Raw genomic sequence first — 19,412 nt, 5'->3', positions numbered from 1 at the left:
GTCTTTGTATTAGGGAACTCTTTTTGTTGATGGCCATACTGTTCTCGTGCACATAGGGCGATTTATATCGGAGGTCATAGTTAGCCGCATCAGCAAATCTCAGCCACGTTATTTGGTCCTTTGTATCTTTCTCCGCTCCAATTCTCTCCATCTATCTTCACTTGCTTCCACAACCTCTGCTTAGGTCTTCCTGGCGTCCTCTACCTGGGTTGCCCTTTAATCCTTTTTTTCAGTTGACCTTTCTCCTCCCTTCTCAGTACATGCCCTGCCCGATCTAATTCTTCGACACTTATTTTCTCCAATTACATGTGTAATGTTGTAAAGCCCCCTTATCTCCTTATTGTGTCTTCTTCTTCACTCCCCTTTTTTACATAGTTCCATAGATTTATGCAATACTTTATTTTCAAATACCCTTTACAAGTTATCTTTAAAAAAAATCACAGCATTATTTGTAAGAGAACATCTCTATGAAACCATTTGAAAAAAATCTCTAGAAAGAGAGATTGTAGAACTCCTTTGCCGCCAGCTTATTCAAATGGGGTTTCATTGCGTAATACTGTTCTGCAATGAGTTTTACCGGACACCAATCAGCTGATTATACTGTATTTTCGTGGCAATTAGTGGTTATAAACAAAAACATAACCTCTCATGACTAGTGATTTTTAGTCCTTTAGTTGGTGGAAATATATAAGGATTTGTACGGATTAAGTAGTATGGCGTAAACTATCGTACGTAACTCGTCCAAAATGTGTGTACCGGACTCGTATGGTAATCTCCGGTAAACACTTATTTTCAGGACTAGTAACGTAATATACTATTACACCTCACTACATTATTTTGACGAACTTCCCACGCAAGGATTTAGTCCAGAAAACAGCTGTTTGCCGCCAGCTTAATCAAATAGGGTTTCATTACATACTACTGTACTGTAATGAGTTTTACTGGACACCAATCAGCTGATTATACTGTATTTGGGTGGCAATGAGTGGTTATAAACAAAAACATAACCTATCTTAGAGGTTAGAGGTGATTTTTTTTCTTTAGTTGGTGGTAAGGATTTGTACAGATTTAGTAGTATGGCGTAAACTATCGTACACAACTCGTCCAAAATGTGTTTACCGGACTCGTATGGTAATCCCAAAACGACCACAATCATCCGGTAAACACTTATTTTCAGGACTAGTTACGTAATATACTATTCGCTCATTATAGTTTCTTGTTTCTCAAGATTTTTCTTTAGTGTAAAATCAATGTTTTACCCTTTTTAATTTAGTGTTTGTTTTCTCAAACTGAATGGTGTTTTACAGCTCCAGCCAAACCAGTGAGTGTGTTTGAAGAGAGAGTGTCAGTGTTCAAAGAGGAGAGTACACCAGTTCAATTCTCTACAGCCACTAGCCTAAGCGACTTGACTTTTGATGATGAACCACCGGTAACGTAACTAGATTTCAAATTTAGATTTAATTATTGTTATATTGCATCCAAATCAGGCTCGGACATTAGAAAATATAGGTTACTAACCTTTATTTAGCTTTGATATCAAAGCTAATATCAATTGTCAAAGCCTTTGATATGTCTATTGTTTTTGTTTTGAACTTACATACCCAACAAAGAGGAATTTAAGTGCAGTGTTACAGCTAGTAGGTAAATACCGGCTAAGTTAACCTATTGGCACACAACAATTGCCCTGCCGGGCTACACACGGAAATATCTACTTTATTTCGCTCTTTTAGAGACTTCCTTATTAATTATTATTTCGTCTTCAATTATTTTCTTCCTCCCCAGCAATATTGGCGTAAGATTCACAATTATTTATAAGAACACAAAACATAACCTCAAAACTCTCACCTGTTTACTTTTAATGGTTTATGTTACCGTCTGCTGGTGATACTACTGACGCCCGATGGACTGGTAACTTAAATCATGAAATTCTACAAGTATTTTGGGCTACTATGCACCATGTTGTTAAACTAATATTTTTGTTTTCCATAACAGGTTTTGTAACCAAAGCCAAAAGCATACAATAACTAATAATTAAGTAGGCCTACTAAAAAAGCTTTTTTAAATATTTGGTTAGACTTTGCTTTTGACATTTATGTAAAAGAAATTGACTAGCTGTATTTTGGTTTTTATCTATAAAAAAGTGTTTATCAAAAATCAAATCACACATTTGATAGTATTGCTTGTTAAACTTTCCTACCCTTTCTGAACTTAAAAAGTATACATATTAGTATGTCCCTTATACTTTTGGATTTTGCATAGCTATTTTTATGGTTTGCAAATTCACAAAATAATCCTGCATTAGGGTTTGACCTTGGCCTTCAAAAGGCGAGATTTATAAGGTTAAAAGCAACTTGTAACTCGAGCAGTTAGTTTGGACGTGATTGCAGATGCAATAATGTTGCCCTTAACCTACCTTATGCTAGAAGACGTAAAAGAAGAAATATTGATGGTGAATCTAGAAAAATGAAAAAGTCACAATCCTATGTAGCTACCAAGATGTTAGGAGGGGTTCCAAAAATGTATAACTGAAGCAAATACTTTGCAGGAAGATTCAATGCTAAGACATTTTTATAATTTGAATAGGGTTTGTTCAGAAACTCGTGGAAAAAGTTTAAACAGCCGATAGCCTAGCACAAAGGAAGGAATATATTGAAACAAAAACCTCTTAATGAACAATATATTTATTTCAAAAGTATGAACATGTAAAACATTGTAACAGCTACTACAACAGAAGGTTAGTTAGAATTAAACATAAAAGCAGGCTTTATAATATTAAAGATACTAGTAGTCTGTAGGCTACTGCAGTTTCGTTCCCAATGAGAACTTCATTAGGCTGTCAAGGACATCAAATTTTGTTCCAGAGGAAGTCGTCGAAGTTAAAATCAATCGATGTTACACATTTAATTACACACAAACGGAAAGAGTAACAATAATTAAACATTACAAAAACCCCAGTACGGGGAAACACAATACGCACGGAGGGCAAGTCCAGAATGATGTGTTATTTTGAAGTGTATAACCTCCTCCTTCCTTATCACAAGGAGGACAACTTCCTCTGGAAGAAAATTTGATGTCCTTGATAGTGATGAAGTTCTGATGAAGTAGTCCTTGAAGTGAGTGGTCTGATGAAGTTCCCATTGGGAACAAAACTGCAGTAGCCTACAGACTACTAGGGATCACTCTGACAGTAAAAGATATTAACACCATTATTTATTACTACACCAGTGATCCGGAGGCTAACAATATGAAAATAAAAGACACAATCAATGCGGAGATCACAGAGCTCCAATCAATGTGGCTGTTACGGCTGAGACTTTCATGCTTTCAGTCTAGTTGTCAAACTTGAGCCAATTCTGCCACAAGGCACTAGTAGGATTATAGGATGAGTTCCAATTATTTAAAATTTGAATTTTAGTTAGAGTTATAGCCGCACGACTATACTGTAATCCTTGCTCTGGATTTTTTTTTTTTTTTTTTTTTTTTTTTTCCATTGGAAGCGCTGCTGCGCCGTGGACGTCAGTTTTTTTTTTGTCTTTTTATTTCTTTTCTATGGATCTACCATAAAGTCTTCAATTTTATATAACGGGGATTCCGTTAATATATTCTTCAATTTTTCTTTGAAGGATTCCATCGAAGGTTCTTCCTTAATCTCATTTGGTAGTCTATTAAAAATTGTTACACACTGATAGTGAGGGCTATTTCTTGCTAAAGTTGAATTAATCTGAGGTACATGTAAATTTTTCTTCTGTCTCGTATTAATGTTGGACGTTGTAATTTTGAATAAAGCATTGGGGAGATTTCTTAACTGTTACTGCTGCTTCAAATATGTAAAGAGACGGTAAGGTTAAAATTTGCAGTGATTTAAAAAAAGGTGCACATGGTGTTAAGTAATGTTGCTTACAAATTGTTCTAACTATTCTTTTCTGTAGGATAAAAACTCTCTTTGCATCAGGGCTATTTCCCCAAAAGAGTACGCTTGCTACAATTAGGCATTGTCTTTCCAGTTTGAAATCAGGAAATATTGTAGGTTGAGAATTCTAGGCTGTCAGGTATAATGAGCAACGTAAAGTTGGCAGGATTGTATGTTAGGCCTACCTAAAGTAAATGTAAAATGGCTAAAAAAAGAAGTTTACAAAATGAGTAAATTCTTTAGATGTTGTACCTCTAATGAGTCAGTTTGCCGATTTTACATATTACTATTGAGGTTTGTTTTCCAAAACATGTATTATTTTTTATTAATTCAACTCGTTACAAATTGTATTGATTCTATAATTGTATATGCTACTTAATTATATAATTATTCATCAGGAAAGGCTCTCTGAATCATACCGTACCTAAAAGCAGTCTTAATTGAACCTAAATTATAGGCTATTAAAATTACCAAACCCAATGGTTTTTTCATAGAATGTGCTGAACAGTTAAAACAATACTTTTACTGTAGAAATCTTCACTCAAACTGTCCAATGGCTAGAAAACCTTACATTATATAGGCCTGAGTGTGGATTTTACTCTAAGAAGCTAATAGGAGGAATAAATAACTGGCTAGATATAAATAGTTTTGTCCATTCATTGAACATACTATACTATTTTGATTTGGAAATCTCATAATTCATTATTTTATTGCTTTTAAATTGTAACCACAGTCCAGTCAAGCCTAATATCAATAAACTGCTTTCCAAGCTAATAGCCTTTATCAAATTAGTTTGCCTGTTTATCAGTACTTCCTGTTATCTTTCTTTACTAAAACACTTTTCTGTCAAATATTTGTCGCTAGACACAATGTAAACTATTTCCTATTGTAACGTAGCAAGATGACTTAGTATGTTCTAACATTTTATATTAGGTTTTTCAATTCAAGTCCATTTTATCTCAGATGGAGGGGGATCGGAAGTGCGACATGAGTGATCCGACTTCTGATTTAGCTCCAGTTGATGAAGAGGAAGACGATGATATGTTGGCTGCCTGCATCAACATTGGAATGCAGAATAGCAACAGGTAAAAGAAATTAAAATGTCCTTCCTTTTGTCAGAACCTTTTCAGTAGTAAATTACCAGTTAATATAACAGTTAATATTAAACCCAGACTACCTGTATTTTTTTAATGTACCAATAATCTAATAGGTCTTTTTGTTTCAAGTAGATATGAATAACTACAGATAAAGCTATTGCTACATAACCTATAACTGTCGCCATAAGCCTACCTATCTTTGGACTATGACTATCCCATAGCCTATTCCTAGCGTCTACTCATCGCAAACCTATTCGGTGTTAGGCCTTCAACATTCTAAACATATTTAGCCTCTAGATCAGGTTTTTTTACAAATGAAAAGGTTAAATACCTGTTGCACTGTCAATGATCCGTTTTTAGTCTGCGTCCAAGGTGTCGACCTAAAGGTTCATTTTAAGCTTACCAAGTGGTTGAAAAATTCCTCTTCATACCTGAGATTGTGAAGAGTCGTTAAATATACAAACACCTACACGAACACAAAAACATTTCAGAAAAATTTGGCCAAATTGTATTACTGAAAAGCGGTTTGCTTGGTATAACCGGCAGAAGATAAATCATGACGGTAAGGGGTTTTTCAACCACTTGGTAGACAGCTTAAAATTAACCTATAGGTTCGAAACCTTGGTCTCAGACTAAAAACAGATCATTGACAGTGCAACAGGTATTTAACCTTTTTACTTTATAATTTTATTTTTTATAAATTCTGTTCTGACCCAGGTCACTCACATCTATAGATTCTAGTATAATTTAAGTCCTGCTATAAAGAGCAGAATAAGGAATTTATGTGTAGCAACATTTACTTCTCTTTTGTCAGTATTTCTGAAGATCTTATATAATATAGTTCTAACATTGTTGCTTAAAATCACTATTTTAAATTATGATAGAAAGTTATTTTCTAGTCAAAGTGTATACTTCCCCATCACGATCAAGGAAAAGATCATAGTTGGTTTCGCTTGAGTACACGTTCTCGGACTTGGTCCTAAGGCCTCGGCAAATTTAATAAGCAGTAGAACCCTATTTCTCTTCATTTCTTTAGCCTCATAACTGCTTTTCCTATGACCTTCAACCTTCTCTGAACTAGAGTTGGATAATCTAGCCAAAAGTGTTCTACAAATTCTACCTCCATAGCACACAACCTACCCATCGGTCTAAGGCGGTATTGGTTGATTGTCAGTAAACAGCCCTGCCACTATGCTGGGGAGCAAGCTGGTCTGGTGGTTAGAGTGCAGGACTTCAGTCCCTGAGTCCCGGGTTCAAATCCCGCCAAATCACCAATGGATTATATCTAAGTGATAACACCGCAACCCCTAGGTCTAGCCTGAAGCAAAGTGCAAAACAATCCCAGGCTCGTGCCTAGCGTCTCAGGAATAAAAAAAATCATGCTAATGTCCTTTTTTTGTAAGCTCAGAATTCGTATTCTTTTGGGGCAAAGAATCTAACAAAGTTTTTGTCTTGAGTTGTTATTCCACGCTTGAGCTCTCAGGTTGTTCTCCTAGTCTAGGACTTAATAGAATATTTGTGAAACTTTTTTATCTAGTATTTTTCCATCTCCTAGAGGTCGTGCGGAACGAGGTGAAGCCTGAGATTTTCGGCGGGAACGGTCTAAAGCGGGGAAATCCATGGTGGGGGTAGGAGACGAGCCGATCGTCGCCTCGCATAGCGACACTTCCCCCGCCACACCACTATTCCCCTCCAAGCTTCACCTCGTTCCGTACGACCTCTACCTTCTGTTCCTTTTTAGTATTTTCCCTTGACTTTCTTAAGCTATAAAGAGCTTTTGGGTTGTTTGTCATGTATTCTAATTATCACTCCTTTACATTCAACATCGTACTCCCCATCAATCTTCAACCCCTTGTTTATGCCCGAATAAAAATGTCTAAAATCAGTTCATGGTCAGGGGCTCCTTGGGGAAGAGTTACTGTTGGTAACTTACTAGTTGGAGGTCTGATTTGAATAATCTCTTCCTTGATTGACTAAAGGGTGCGGCAAAAAAAAACCGATCTATTTTCTGCTGCGCACTGTTAAGCGAAAACTCGTCTGAGTGTGGGAGTAGGCTCGTTGGAAAGCCTACACGATGCCTTTATATGTAGTCATAGAGCAGATGTGACCTGAACAACGCACGTTTGTTATCGAGATGTTTTAAAAGTAATGATTCAGTCACTGCAACTCAGCGGCATTTCCATGCATTCTTTAAATTAGGTTGACATGGAGATGTTCCAGTGCGATTATCTGTATGGATAATCAATAAAATTAAACAGATCAATACAAATTAATCTGTAAGGATAATAATAAAGATCAAACCTCAAAATTAGTGTAACCGAGTACGGTTACACTAATTTTGAGGTTTGATTACTATCAGACATGTTCAAAGCAGATTGTTTTTGGGCGGGCTTACAAGGGCTGTTTTCTACAGCAGCACAAACTCTATAAAATGTTAGTTGTTTGGCGTCCGATCTTCATGGACGGCTTGTCAGCTTCTTTTTTAACGCAGAAGCTGTTGTTCTAATGTTGGTAACCCACCACATGATTGTGCTACTTGACGGAAACCACATCGTCCTAATTAAAAGGACTGTCGCTTAGTTGCAATGACTGAATCATTTATTTTTAAATTCAACCTGATAACAAACAGACAATGCTCAGGTGACCACTGCTCTATGACCAGATAATGGCATCGTGTAGGCTTTCCAACAAGCCTAACCCCACCACTCTCAGACGACGTGTCACTGAACATTGCGCAGCATAAAATAGATTTTTTCTCCGCACCCTGTATTATTCTGATTGTTTAAATTCCTCCACGACATGTAAGCCGTGTTCAGTTTCAGAAGAAACACATCCAAGACACCCCCCGTGGTGAGATGTGCTCCAACCCAGCGGCCCAGTGGGATACCAGTCAAGGCTGCCTTGACTCGAGCTTCCCCTCCCACCAAGTCTTCCATCCCTGACAGTGAGGTAGGTTTATCAAATACATTGTTGTCTTAATAGGGAATTTCTCTATAAGGAAGTAGCTATTACCATTGACTATTAGATACTGAAGTAGACGTTCCATCTATATGGACCAGCTGTAGCCAATTTTTTGTTAAAGAGAATGTATTTGTGTGAGCCAGTCACAGAATGCGCTTGTGACTAAAACTCTATTTTCTACCTTATTTTTTGTTGCTGACCAAGTTTATGGGTCATAAGAGTTGCTATAGCTCAAAATAAGTCATTCCATTAGTTTGAATTGATAAAAAATATTGTATATTTGACGTAAATCAGTAATTAAGATCAGCACAATCTGTTGGTGGCTCACATCAACTACATCGATTTTGGTTTAAAAACTTTCTACAAATTTAACATGGGAATGGAATGTCTAGTTTTATTAATAGTCAAAGCTATTACCTTAGATGGCACGGTAAGACTAGACCCGGTACCGATTTACTTTTTCAATTCGAGGTACCCTGAGGCTAAAAAGTTTGAGAATATCCGTAAACATGATAACTCGAGTAATTTTGGTTCAATTTTTATTAAAGTGGCATGAATATGTAAGGCGGGATAAACTTGGAGTTTGGAAATTTAAGCAAGATCGGGCAAGGTATATGGGGTTTTATAGTTTTTTTAAAATTGGTTTTAAAAATGTTTACCCTTAAAACATGAAAATATCCATGTTCATTACACCCATCATGTACACCTTACAAAACAAAGAATTTAGTGTATTGAAATGTTGTTGGGCAATTAAAGGTTACAGAGAAATTAAAAAAAAAAACTAGACTATTGCTTCAATGTTTAATTTCCATTGGAAATGTAACATTTTACAATTTCATAAATATATTTTCTGTGGCGAAATTTGTTACCAAACACCTGTTTGTCATTTAACGTAGTTTTTACTTCAATTTTATTCTATGTTATAAGCTTATAAATATTTTATTTTTATGTTTGGACCTTAAAATGTAACTGTTATTTATTTATTCATTGATCTTACGTGGTTTGTTAGTTATAAATTAAATTAGTTACGTTTTAATTGGGGTAATTTATTTTCTTGTTTATTATATTATTAGTAAATAAATATATATATTATTAGATCTTATTTGTTTGTATAAATTTTGCTTTTATTATAAAAAGGTTACCAAACAAAAGTCGTTAGAAGTTTATTTAAATCCATATTCACAAATAATAAACACATAAAAAAAATTTAAATAACAGACCTAAGTTCTCTATTATCTAACTGCATTCATTTATGGTAAACTTAATAACAACCAGAAAATGTCTGAACTTAAGAATCTTAGAATATTTTTTGAGTGACTTATTAATACATAAGATACTTAAATTATGATAGTAGTGTATAATATAAATTGAACTCAGGGTTTCCTGCGGTACAGTTTTGGGCTTTAATGTTACCAAGTTTCACAATAATCTCTTAATTTAAATGGTGTTGTCGTTTAAAAATTTTACCTCAATTGTTTGCTAACAAAAGCTTTGAAATATTTAAAATACATCATATTTCAATGGGATGGATAATTATTACAATTCAGAGGGGACATTGGAAGTTGCAATTAAAGTCCCTTAATTTGTTTTTTGTAAATGGGACTTAAATGGGGACAATGATTATTCTTTCTGAAAGATTAGCAACAAAAAACTCCAAAGATGGCTTGAAAACCCACGTAATTTAACTCAAAGGAACAATATTTTTGATTATAGTAATGATAATAATATTTACTTATTTTACATAAACAGTTATTTTACCAAATGTACATGCTACATACACAGGTTTTCTTAATGTTTTTATAATATTCAATTACATTGTTCTTTGTTTCTCTCAAATTTCACCAAGTTTAAAATTTACCTCGATGAGTAACATGAATGCTGATTCATGTCTGTCAGAAACAGCAAACAAAGTCTAGTAAGCGTTCTTGTTTCTAAACCAATACCAGGTAAAGATAAGATACTGTGAATGCTGACCAAAGCGTCTATTCCACCTCTCGTCTATTGCAAGATATCGACTGTTGAGGTGGAAACCATTTATAATATTTACAAAACTTATAAATGCTTCTATAAATGATTGTGCTTGACTTTACTTTTTATCCTGACAGTTATTTATCTTTACAAAAGTAACAATTATGTTACCATTAAAAAATCCGTTTTTAAATATTGTTATAAATCCATTTAGTTCTCTCCCTCTCAGACCTTTAGTTTGTAGTCTTAAAATAAAATGATGAATTTTGCAAGACATTTGTTAATGCGACCGATTTCAAATTATTGTTATTTGTACAAAACGTACAATAAATAGTGTCAGCTTATAAATTCTTTATCAAAAACTTAACCAACAAATTAAACTGTCCAAAGTTGTATATGTTCATGAAAAATCATCTATGTAGTATATTAGATTGGCTTTTGTACCAAAGGTTCCTTGAGTTTTTGTTTAAACTTTGTAATTGCATTAATATCTTTGCACAGTGTAAAAACGAGTGATTAAGAGTGAGTGAGGATATCTGTGTCCATATACAAGACTATCTGTGTCCATGTACATGTTCAAGACTATCTGTGTCCATATACAAGACTATTTGTGTCCATGTACAAGACTATCTGTGTCCATTTACAAGACTATCAGAGTCAATATACAAGACTATCTGTGTTCAAAGATAGTCCTGTACATGGACATAGACAGTCTTGTATATGGACACAGATAGTCTTTGACTTTGCCTAGCCATATTAGTTATTTGAAAGACCCGTCTTTGAAGAAGGGAAAAAAACGTATACAGATTTTTTCAAAATCCGGATCTGGATCTGGAACCAACATTTTCTTGGATCAGCCCATCACTAGTAATAATAATGTTCATGTTGTTTTAGGTTCTCGATGACTGCACCAAAGTGTTTGTGACTGAAGACACTCCTGCCAACATCAGCCATGCAACATCTCATTCTGATCTGTCTAACCTGTGTGCTTTGTCTGATGACTCGGACCATGACAACATCTTGGCAGAGTGCATCCAGTCAGGCATGCCTCAGGTACGTACAAATGTCTCCTGGTCTGGGGAGCAAGCTGGTCTATTGGTAGATATTTTGTGGGCTTCACTAACCTTTTATGTGTGATGTACATCCAAGACTTGTCTGGTAGAAAATAAACGGTACAAGCAAATTGACACATACTTTCTTCCATTATTTTGCCGAAAAGCATTATCATGGATAAGCAATGGAAATAACTATGATATTTTATGCCATGATATTTAAATTATAAAAGCTGCAATAACTTTTAAAGCGCAATTTAACCTATTTTTTACGGAATTTTATCTGAATAGCCTTGAAGACTGTACCGTTTTGTTTAAAGTTAAAGAATCCATAAAGTACGAAAGTTTAATCAAAATAGTTAGAGAAGTCAGTTTTTGTAAAAATCAGTTTCTTCGTTATTTTATGGGTTTATGGGAACATCCCCATCCAAAAAAATAGCCTGGAGATACTATAGATTAGTACCCACAAACCGAATTTCATCAGAATCGGAGTAGTCTGTAGCTCTGTACACATCCACACACAGACATCACTTCAAAACCACTTTTTCGGGCTCATGGGGACCCAAAACTCAAACTTGAAAGTTTTGATGAAAATAATACTTTCCCCATAACTGTATACTATTTTTTGGGTTAGAAAGTAACATTAGACCTGTAGATTACTGAATCATCAGACAAAATTGAGGGTGAGTGACCCTTAAATATCTACCAATGAATCACACCTCGCTTTAAAACATGGTTTTTAAGAGCTGTTATATGGGCTTGGTCTCATCAGTCCCAGGTTCAATTCCTGTCACCAATGGTCTTATCTATTTAATAATCGGGTGTAAAATGGTTATGGCTAAAATGGTGAGCAAGCTTGTCTAGTGGTAGACTGCAGGACTTTGATCCCTGAGGTTTTGGGTTAAAGTCCCGGCAAATCACCACTGGATATTATCAAAGTGATAATGCTGCAACCCTTAGGTCTAGCTTGAAGTGATGTGACAAACGATCATGGGCTAGATCTCAGTGTTTAATGGCGAAAAAATAATGTTTATTTATAGGGTTGTGGGTCTATAAGTGAATGTAAAAGATGAAGTGAAATTAAAAATTCTATATCAAACAAGGTTGAGTAGTTTAAAACTGTTAAATTCTGTTTCAGGCTCGATTAACGCCGAATAATAGTAACATCAAGAAACCAACAAAGGTGGCGACAGTGTTGCCAATGCCAGTGAAGACTTCATTGCTACCACAACGACAAAGTCAATCTCCTAATTTACCCAATGTGGTTCCAAAACCTGTTCAACAGTTGACTCAAAGGGTGAAGTAAGTGCAGAAGTTTTATAACAGTGCTCTTACTATAGTTCGGCGGCTTAGAAAGCGACCTGTGCGCTAATGTTAACCAATGCTAGAGGGGGTCACTTTCTAAGCGGCCGAATTCTAGTTAAGCTACATAAGCAATTAAGCTTGCTTACACCTGACCTCTAAAAATACGAGGGCGTTTTTTAAGTAAGGGCCGTTTGTAGGTATAGCCCTGTAGTTCAGGTGTACACCGCAACGAGGCGGCTTGCTGATCACTGGACAAAGTTGTGTACAGAATTTTGCCATTTCCAGCTCTGTACCTGTACGCTTTGCTGTTGGTATTCACAATTTTTTAGATTATTAAACCTCCTGCCGCATGCGAGATAAGGTCAGCATAAGTTTTTGACTAAAAGAAACATTTTCAGGGCAATTGTTTAACTCCCTAACCCATTTCCACACTTTACCCACTCTCATTGCATTGTCCATAACCTTGAGTATTCTGGAGATTAAGTTCGGCACCACATATGATTATTGCAGTCAAAAAACGCATCTCTGACCTTTCCTCGCATGCGGCGAAAATTCAATAGTTTTAAAAATTTTCTAGCCACAGCAAAGCATTCTTGTCAGCTTCAGAGCTGCAAATGGTGTGATTTCTGTCCACAAATTATGCCAGTAAGTAGCAAGCTGCCTCGTTGCATTGTACGAACAAACTAGGATGTGATACGTACAAAATGCCCTTGCTTAGAAAACGCCCCTCCTATCTTTAAATGTGCTTACGTAAAATGTCTTGGTTTCAGAGAATTATTATTTTTTGACAACTATTTTTATTTTCAAAGGAAAGGCAAACGGCTGATTTTTTTTTTTTTTTTTTTTTTTTTTTTTTTTTTTTTTTTTTTTTTTTTTTGGAAAGGGAAAGAGATAATGTAGATTACTTGCCAATGTGCTTATAGTTACACATTAAATGGCCACAAAACTTACAACTGATATTCTGTAATAGGACTCTGACAGAGTAGATTGAAGAGAACAATTTTCAGTCAAATCTCTTATCAATCTCACTCAATCAAAATATCTTGCAGAGTTTTCCATTCTAACACTGCCGTTCTTATTCTAACCACATTTCTAATTTTTTGTTTCCTCAGAGTCCTTATCTTATGAAATATACAGTAGTTGTAAACAAAATATTTGTCAAAATCAAAATCCATAATTTTTTACAATTTTTATTCTGAAATTATCTAGTGATTATCTTTCTAGCATTGGTTATCATTTATCAATCGCTAGAGAAATGCATATTTGTATAATGCATTATTTTACCATTTTTAAGCTAAAGTTTCCTCTTTGTATTTTTTAGAGATGACTCTACCAAAGAAGGATACCATGATGTAGCTGAAATAAACTCCAAACCCAATAGGTAGGCATAATTTTGAATATATCGAAGATTAGTACGTTTAAATTGTACTTCTTATCCCATACGTATCCTTGGATTATTTGATTTGTTTTTATTCTGTTGATTAATAATGGTTGTAGTATTAGATTTTATGACAAAACACTTGTCAAGAAAATTGATGTGATGATTGTAAGTAAATAAATGGATTATTTAAATGAAATGTTTGGTATGCATCACAGATAATTTGGGGTTCAGTTCGTTGGATATTTTTGTACTTTAGTTCCTGATACGAACACTGGTACGAAAATGGTTACCACTTTTCTCTCCTCTATCTATGAATAAAAATGTTGGGCAAGAGTACTAAATGCAAAATGTAAATCAAAGCTAGCATGAAAGGTTGTGTTCAACTTTGCTTCAGCCTTGTTCTACCGTACTTTTGCTGACACTGCCATTCCAACATTCCACAGTCCACAAACAAGGAAAGTCCACACCATAAAACACAATCCAGTTTCACCAATCAATAATGTAATTTCTATTTACTATTATCTATTAAGTGGAATGGGCAATATGTTTAAGTTTTAAATTATAGATAGTTTTTGTTACAGTTGTCAATTGAATACAAGAATTTTTTAAAGGGGAATTGTCCCTGAAAAGTGCTTTTTGATAGCGAGAATCCCATATAGGGAATAAGCTATTCCCGTAGGTCTCACGGTAAGACCTGGACCCAGGACCGATTTACTTTTTTATTTTGATGTCCCCAGAGGCCAAAACTCCATCCGTTCAAATTCTTATATGTGTCAGTTGGGACAATAATTTGAGCAAAAGTTATCTGATTTCAATGGAATTTGGCACAAACGTGTAAACCTATAATTATTAGGACGAGTTTGTGAACCAGCATGCTCAGACCATGTGAGCGGGGGTTTTATAGGGGGATTTATGGGGTACAAATTGGTTTTTCTCATTTTTGACCCTCAAAACATAAAATTTCCCAATTTCTCTATAAATCATATAAAGAGCTTAAAAAAACAAATAATTTAGTACCTTGAAGTGTTTCTATATGGTTATTTGTTACAAAGAAAATTCAAAAAATTGTAAATTTAAGATTCCTATGTTTTTCTTATGCTGTTGTAGTTTGCTTGTTTATGGATTTATTTTGATCAAACTTGGCAAATTTATTTGTTTTATTCTAAGCTATTGATATTTTCCAAAAAACACACTTTATTAACCTCCTTTTAGCAGCAACCCTTTGGATACTCGTTAAACATAATGTTATTGAAATTGAAATGGATATAATTGAAAATCAAATCAAGCAAATGCTAATTCACTTAGTGAGCAGGTTTGCTGCAGCGGCGGTATTTTGTACTTAAAATAGATTAAGCGACAAAATCTTATCTAAAAACATTATAAACTTGGGTAGGTCATGCTTTTGTTCTTAGATCTATAACATTCTGGGTGGCCATGTATAGCCTAGTTATATAGTACATCAGTGATTTCATCAATATGTATGTTTTGCAGGTGTCAAGCCATGTCACCAGTTCCTGATGACAAATCTTCACCTTTGTCATCTCTTGATCCTGATGGTAAGTCATTTAAAATTTGCTCAATTTTTTTTCAATTTGATTGAAAAATTGTTGTTGACTAAATTTTTTAAACTCATTTTCCTGTTGCAATTTTCAAAGGTCTTTAGATACTTATTGGTGGTTAATATATTTGGTTTTAATCTAATTAGCCTTTACAATTCCCTTTGGTATACTATATATGGTGGAACCTGTCTCATGATCCTCAGTCTGGTTAAAGAGGCTTAAGGCCTGGGCCAGTCCCAGTTATACTGAATGTCAGGAGACGGGTTCCTTCAAACAGACTATAGTTAGTTACCAAAATCACTCAAATCTGTTAGTGATTTAAATAGCATTGTTGACTAGATTTATTTCTCTTGAAAGAAGAGAATGGGCTTTTCAATTACAATTTTAAAAATAGGGTGTCTCAAAATGTTGAAATTTTCTGATTTTCTTGTACCTAAATAAGAAGATATATTTATGCAATTCCTTTTCTTTTTCTCTTGCTAAACAATCTCAACTGCTCTTTACCATAAACTACTGACTTGTGCGGTTATCTAAAGACAGTGAAGTATATGACAGTTTAAACGGACAAGTCAGTGTTGACTGCAGATGTAGGATAATACATGCAACTGGCCTTGAACCATCATTTTCTGTCTTTTCAGCCCAATGTGCTTCACAACGTTAAAGGTTTCATCAATTTTATATTTCTTAATTTTAAGAGAAAAAAAATTAAAAACATATAAATAAAAATGTTTCTAATGGAAGGTTCCTCAACTCTGGTACAATCTCAGAGGCTTGTTGTCTTGCTGATTAACCATCTTACGTTCTTGGTCACTGTTCTGTATGTTGAAGTTATTTAGGGGATATATGCTAAACATCAACCGTAAGCAGATGAAAAACTTCCATACAATACCTTTAAAATACCTCAAATTTGTTTAAGCTTGAATTTATGAACCCTGAACAAATTCTAATAATCTGTGTTGTTCAGTTGAGGAAGCAGTGACAGTCCTTTCTCGTCAACCGAGTACAGGATCACTTAGTGGAGAATGGACAGAGGACCAAGTGACGTTGTCAGAACAGGTTCTTCTAGAGCAGTGTATCACCTCTGGGATGCCTAAGACAAAAAACGGAGTAAACCCGTCTGTCGGCGGGGCGATGGGTGCGGGGCCGGCAGACGACGGAGGCGCTAGTGACACTTCCCCGTCGTTCCCCAGCATCAGTCTGACTGCGCCTCTCATATCATCGTACAAGAGTTTGGAGGAGTCAGGACACGCACCACTCATCCACCTCGAGTCTGGAAAGGTAAACATTGTGATCAACTGAGAGATAATTTTCAAAAATCACTAATAATAGTTGAAGGTTGATTTTTTTTTAGAAAAAGAAGTTGGCTTACTAGTACGTTAAGGTACAAGGAATAGATACACACAACTAACTAACCTATAAGCAGTTGACAGCACAAAAAAGTTCACAACACAATTAGTTTTATATTTTCGCCCTACAAGCGGGCTTCTTCAGAAGGAGTAGCACTGCAGTATGCCACTGTTTTAACCACGTTTCTTCTACTTCCTTCTAAAGAAGTCCATTGTTGGGGCAAAATGTAAAATTGTGTACGAGTCTAAAAATTTATTGGACAAACAGGTTCACACTCAACCATGAAAACCTTATTTTTTTCAGCTTAGAAAATACCTGGATTTGGCTATGATTTTTGCTGTTGAAAGTTAAAATTAGCAATGAGTCAATTAAATTCTTGTTCCATAAAAACTTGATATCAAGGAATAGTTCATTCTCAATACTAGGTTACGATTCAATGCCAATCTCTAGTGATGGCAGTAAAATCGTGATTGACCTTGATCAAGGCAAGCTAATGATCATCTGCTGAATTTTGAACTGCGTAAACTTTACATACTGCTTTTGCTATTATTATACTGAGATTCTTGTCTCAAATATATGAGGCACTATCGCGATTATCTTCTGCAATCCTGAAGACAACATTGTGCTCGCAGACAAATGGTAAACACCTACAGCCACATCATCATAGTAAAGATTTCAAGTTTAAGAGGGGATCCTGTTATTCAACTTAAGGAACAAGTCATCAACGTACATAACTCTATGTGTGTGACGTAACTTTATGTAACCATAACTGGATGGTTTCAGGTTGGTATCATCAGCAACCTCGAGATGGAGAGCAGTCTACACTCAGTGGACCTGGAGGCTGTAAGACCTCCCTCGTGTATGGGAAGTCTGCTCAGTCTGACTGCTAGTGTGAGTGAGACAGACAGACGCAAGCCTCGCTCACTGCTGCCTCCTCTCAGCTGGAATAACATTGATTCCATCAAGCCACCCTCCGGCATGGACGAGGTACAAACTTCAAATTCTCCTTGATAATGTGTAGTCGTTGCGTTTTGGCTTACGTTTAGAAATTTTCTTCAGTTACTAGGTCCCAATCCATTGCAGTGATTGGTAGCTGCATGTAAGCTGTGTACATGCAAATAATTTCAATTTTATGTAATCTAATCGTAGTCTTTTAGTCTTTGTAAGCTTGTTAAGGTTGGGGATTTAGTGACAGCGTGGTCTGTTTTATGACTCAAAAACATCTTAACCAGTTTAACACTCACACTTTTGCCCATAAAATACAATAACTACGAGGGTTGTCTCAAAAGTAAGTTACACCTATTTCCAAAATAAATAAAAAAAAGCCAAATTTGATTTGAAAAGGGTATATTTTAAAAGATACATACATAGACTATTTTTCTACGTAGTCGCCATCTTTTTCAAGGCATTTTTGATAACATGGCAACAGTTTTTTTAGTCCAGCATCATACCACTCTGCCGCCATTTTGGTTAGCCATTGTTCCACCTCCCGTTTCAGTTCGTCTTCGTTTTCGAAGCGCTTCCCGCCTAAATACCGCTTCAACTCCGGGAAGAGATGAAAATCACTCAGCGCCAAGTCAGGAGAGTAAGGTGGATGGCCGAAAACATCCCATCGGAAGGATTCCAAAAGGTCTTGTGTTTGACGGGCGGTGTGTGGGCGAGCATTGTCGTGAAACAAAAACACTGTTTTGGTCAACTTCCCCCTCCTTTTGTTCTATATCGCCCTTCTCAGCTTACGTAGCACTTCACAATAACGTTCAGCTGTAATTGTTTCCCCCCTTGGCAGGCAATCAACAATACTCCCTTAGAGTCCCAAAAGATTGTTGCCATGACCTTGCCAGCTGATTCGGCGACTTTAGCCTTTTTTGGAGTAGGCTCGTCCTTTCCCTTCCACACCATGCTCTGCCGCTTGCTTTCGGGCGTACAAATGTGCACCCAAGTCTCGTCCCCGGTTACTATCCTGTTGAATAGGCCATCTCCCTCATCATCAAAAAATTGTTGGAACTGGAGGGCAGCATCAACCCTCTGCTCCTTATGCCTTTCTGAAAGAAGGCGTGGCACCCATCTTGCACAGACTTTTGACAAACTGAGATCGTCCGAAATGATTCTGTGAAGCGACGCACGACTAATTTCAACATTTGGAGGAAGCTGTGTGATGATTTTATCCAATGTCAAGCGCCGGTCGGTGTCAATGACCTTGCGGACATCTTCAACAACAGTCAAAACGCGGGAAGTGGACGGGCGGCCTCTTCGTTGTTCATCGTGTAACGATTTTCGTCCATCAATAAACGATTGACGCCAGCGGGAAACCATTGGCCTAGACATCACATTTTCACCTTAAACACTGCACAATTCTCGATGAATTTCACTTGCATTTTTATTCTTTGCAGTCAAAAATCTAATTACTGCACGGATTTCACAATCGGCGGTGGGAACAAGTGGTGTCTCCATGATGGCCGGAGCGATACTGGAGGGGCGCGTGCCGTAGGCGGCCGCGACGTTTACAGTGTTGCCACTACATCCAGACGAAAATTCCCCGCGACTCCCAGCTTTCTAGCGCTCGACGCTGTGATTTAAAACAAATGTGTAACTTACTTTTGAGACGACCCTCGTAATCCCTTTGTTTGTTCATGATAAGGGTGGTTGACAAGCTAATGGGAGAAAGTATGTGTCAGATTGCTGACATACCGTTAAAATATGTGAATGTTCACTAGTAAAATAGGGTTAAATAAGCTTGCAAAACAAAAGGTTTGGTATGTCTGTTTCCTTGATTTCAAACAGCTGATTGTTACAACAAAGAGGCCCGTTTATAAATTTGTTTTTGTAAGGTTA

At 36.0% G+C, this 19,412-nt stretch overlaps 1 protein-coding gene across 7 annotated transcripts in view; it reads left to right on the top strand.

Annotated features, from left to right (window-relative positions):
* LOC128999158 (adenomatous polyposis coli protein-like) overlaps window positions 1-19,412 on the top strand; it is a 172,968-nt gene that overhangs the window by 148,860 nt on the left and 4,696 nt on the right. For all 7 annotated transcript variants that reach the window (XM_054425533.1, XM_054425529.1, XM_054425534.1 and 4 more), the window contains 9 exons: window positions 1,308-1,429; window positions 4,874-4,995; window positions 7,824-7,956; window positions 10,831-10,989; window positions 12,127-12,290; window positions 13,615-13,674; window positions 15,166-15,230; window positions 16,198-16,511; window positions 17,364-17,567. In XM_054425533.1, the coding sequence (XP_054281508.1) occupies window positions 1,308-1,429; window positions 4,874-4,995; window positions 7,824-7,956; window positions 10,831-10,989; window positions 12,127-12,290; window positions 13,615-13,674; window positions 15,166-15,230; window positions 16,198-16,511; window positions 17,364-17,567 (1,343 nt within the window). The remainder of the gene's footprint in view (window positions 1-1,307; window positions 1,430-4,873; window positions 4,996-7,823; window positions 7,957-10,830; window positions 10,990-12,126; window positions 12,291-13,614; window positions 13,675-15,165; window positions 15,231-16,197; window positions 16,512-17,363; window positions 17,568-19,412) is intronic.

The sequence above is a fragment of the Macrosteles quadrilineatus genome, unplaced genomic scaffold, assembly GCF_028750875.1.
Source record: "Macrosteles quadrilineatus isolate MER2022 unplaced genomic scaffold, UCM_ALF_1.0 Scaffold_7__1_contigs__length_78375512, whole genome shotgun sequence".
NCBI lineage: Eukaryota > Metazoa > Arthropoda > Insecta > Hemiptera > Cicadellidae > Macrosteles > Macrosteles quadrilineatus.
Note: the sequence above shows the minus strand (reverse complement) of the source record. Positions and strands in the feature narration are given on the sequence as shown.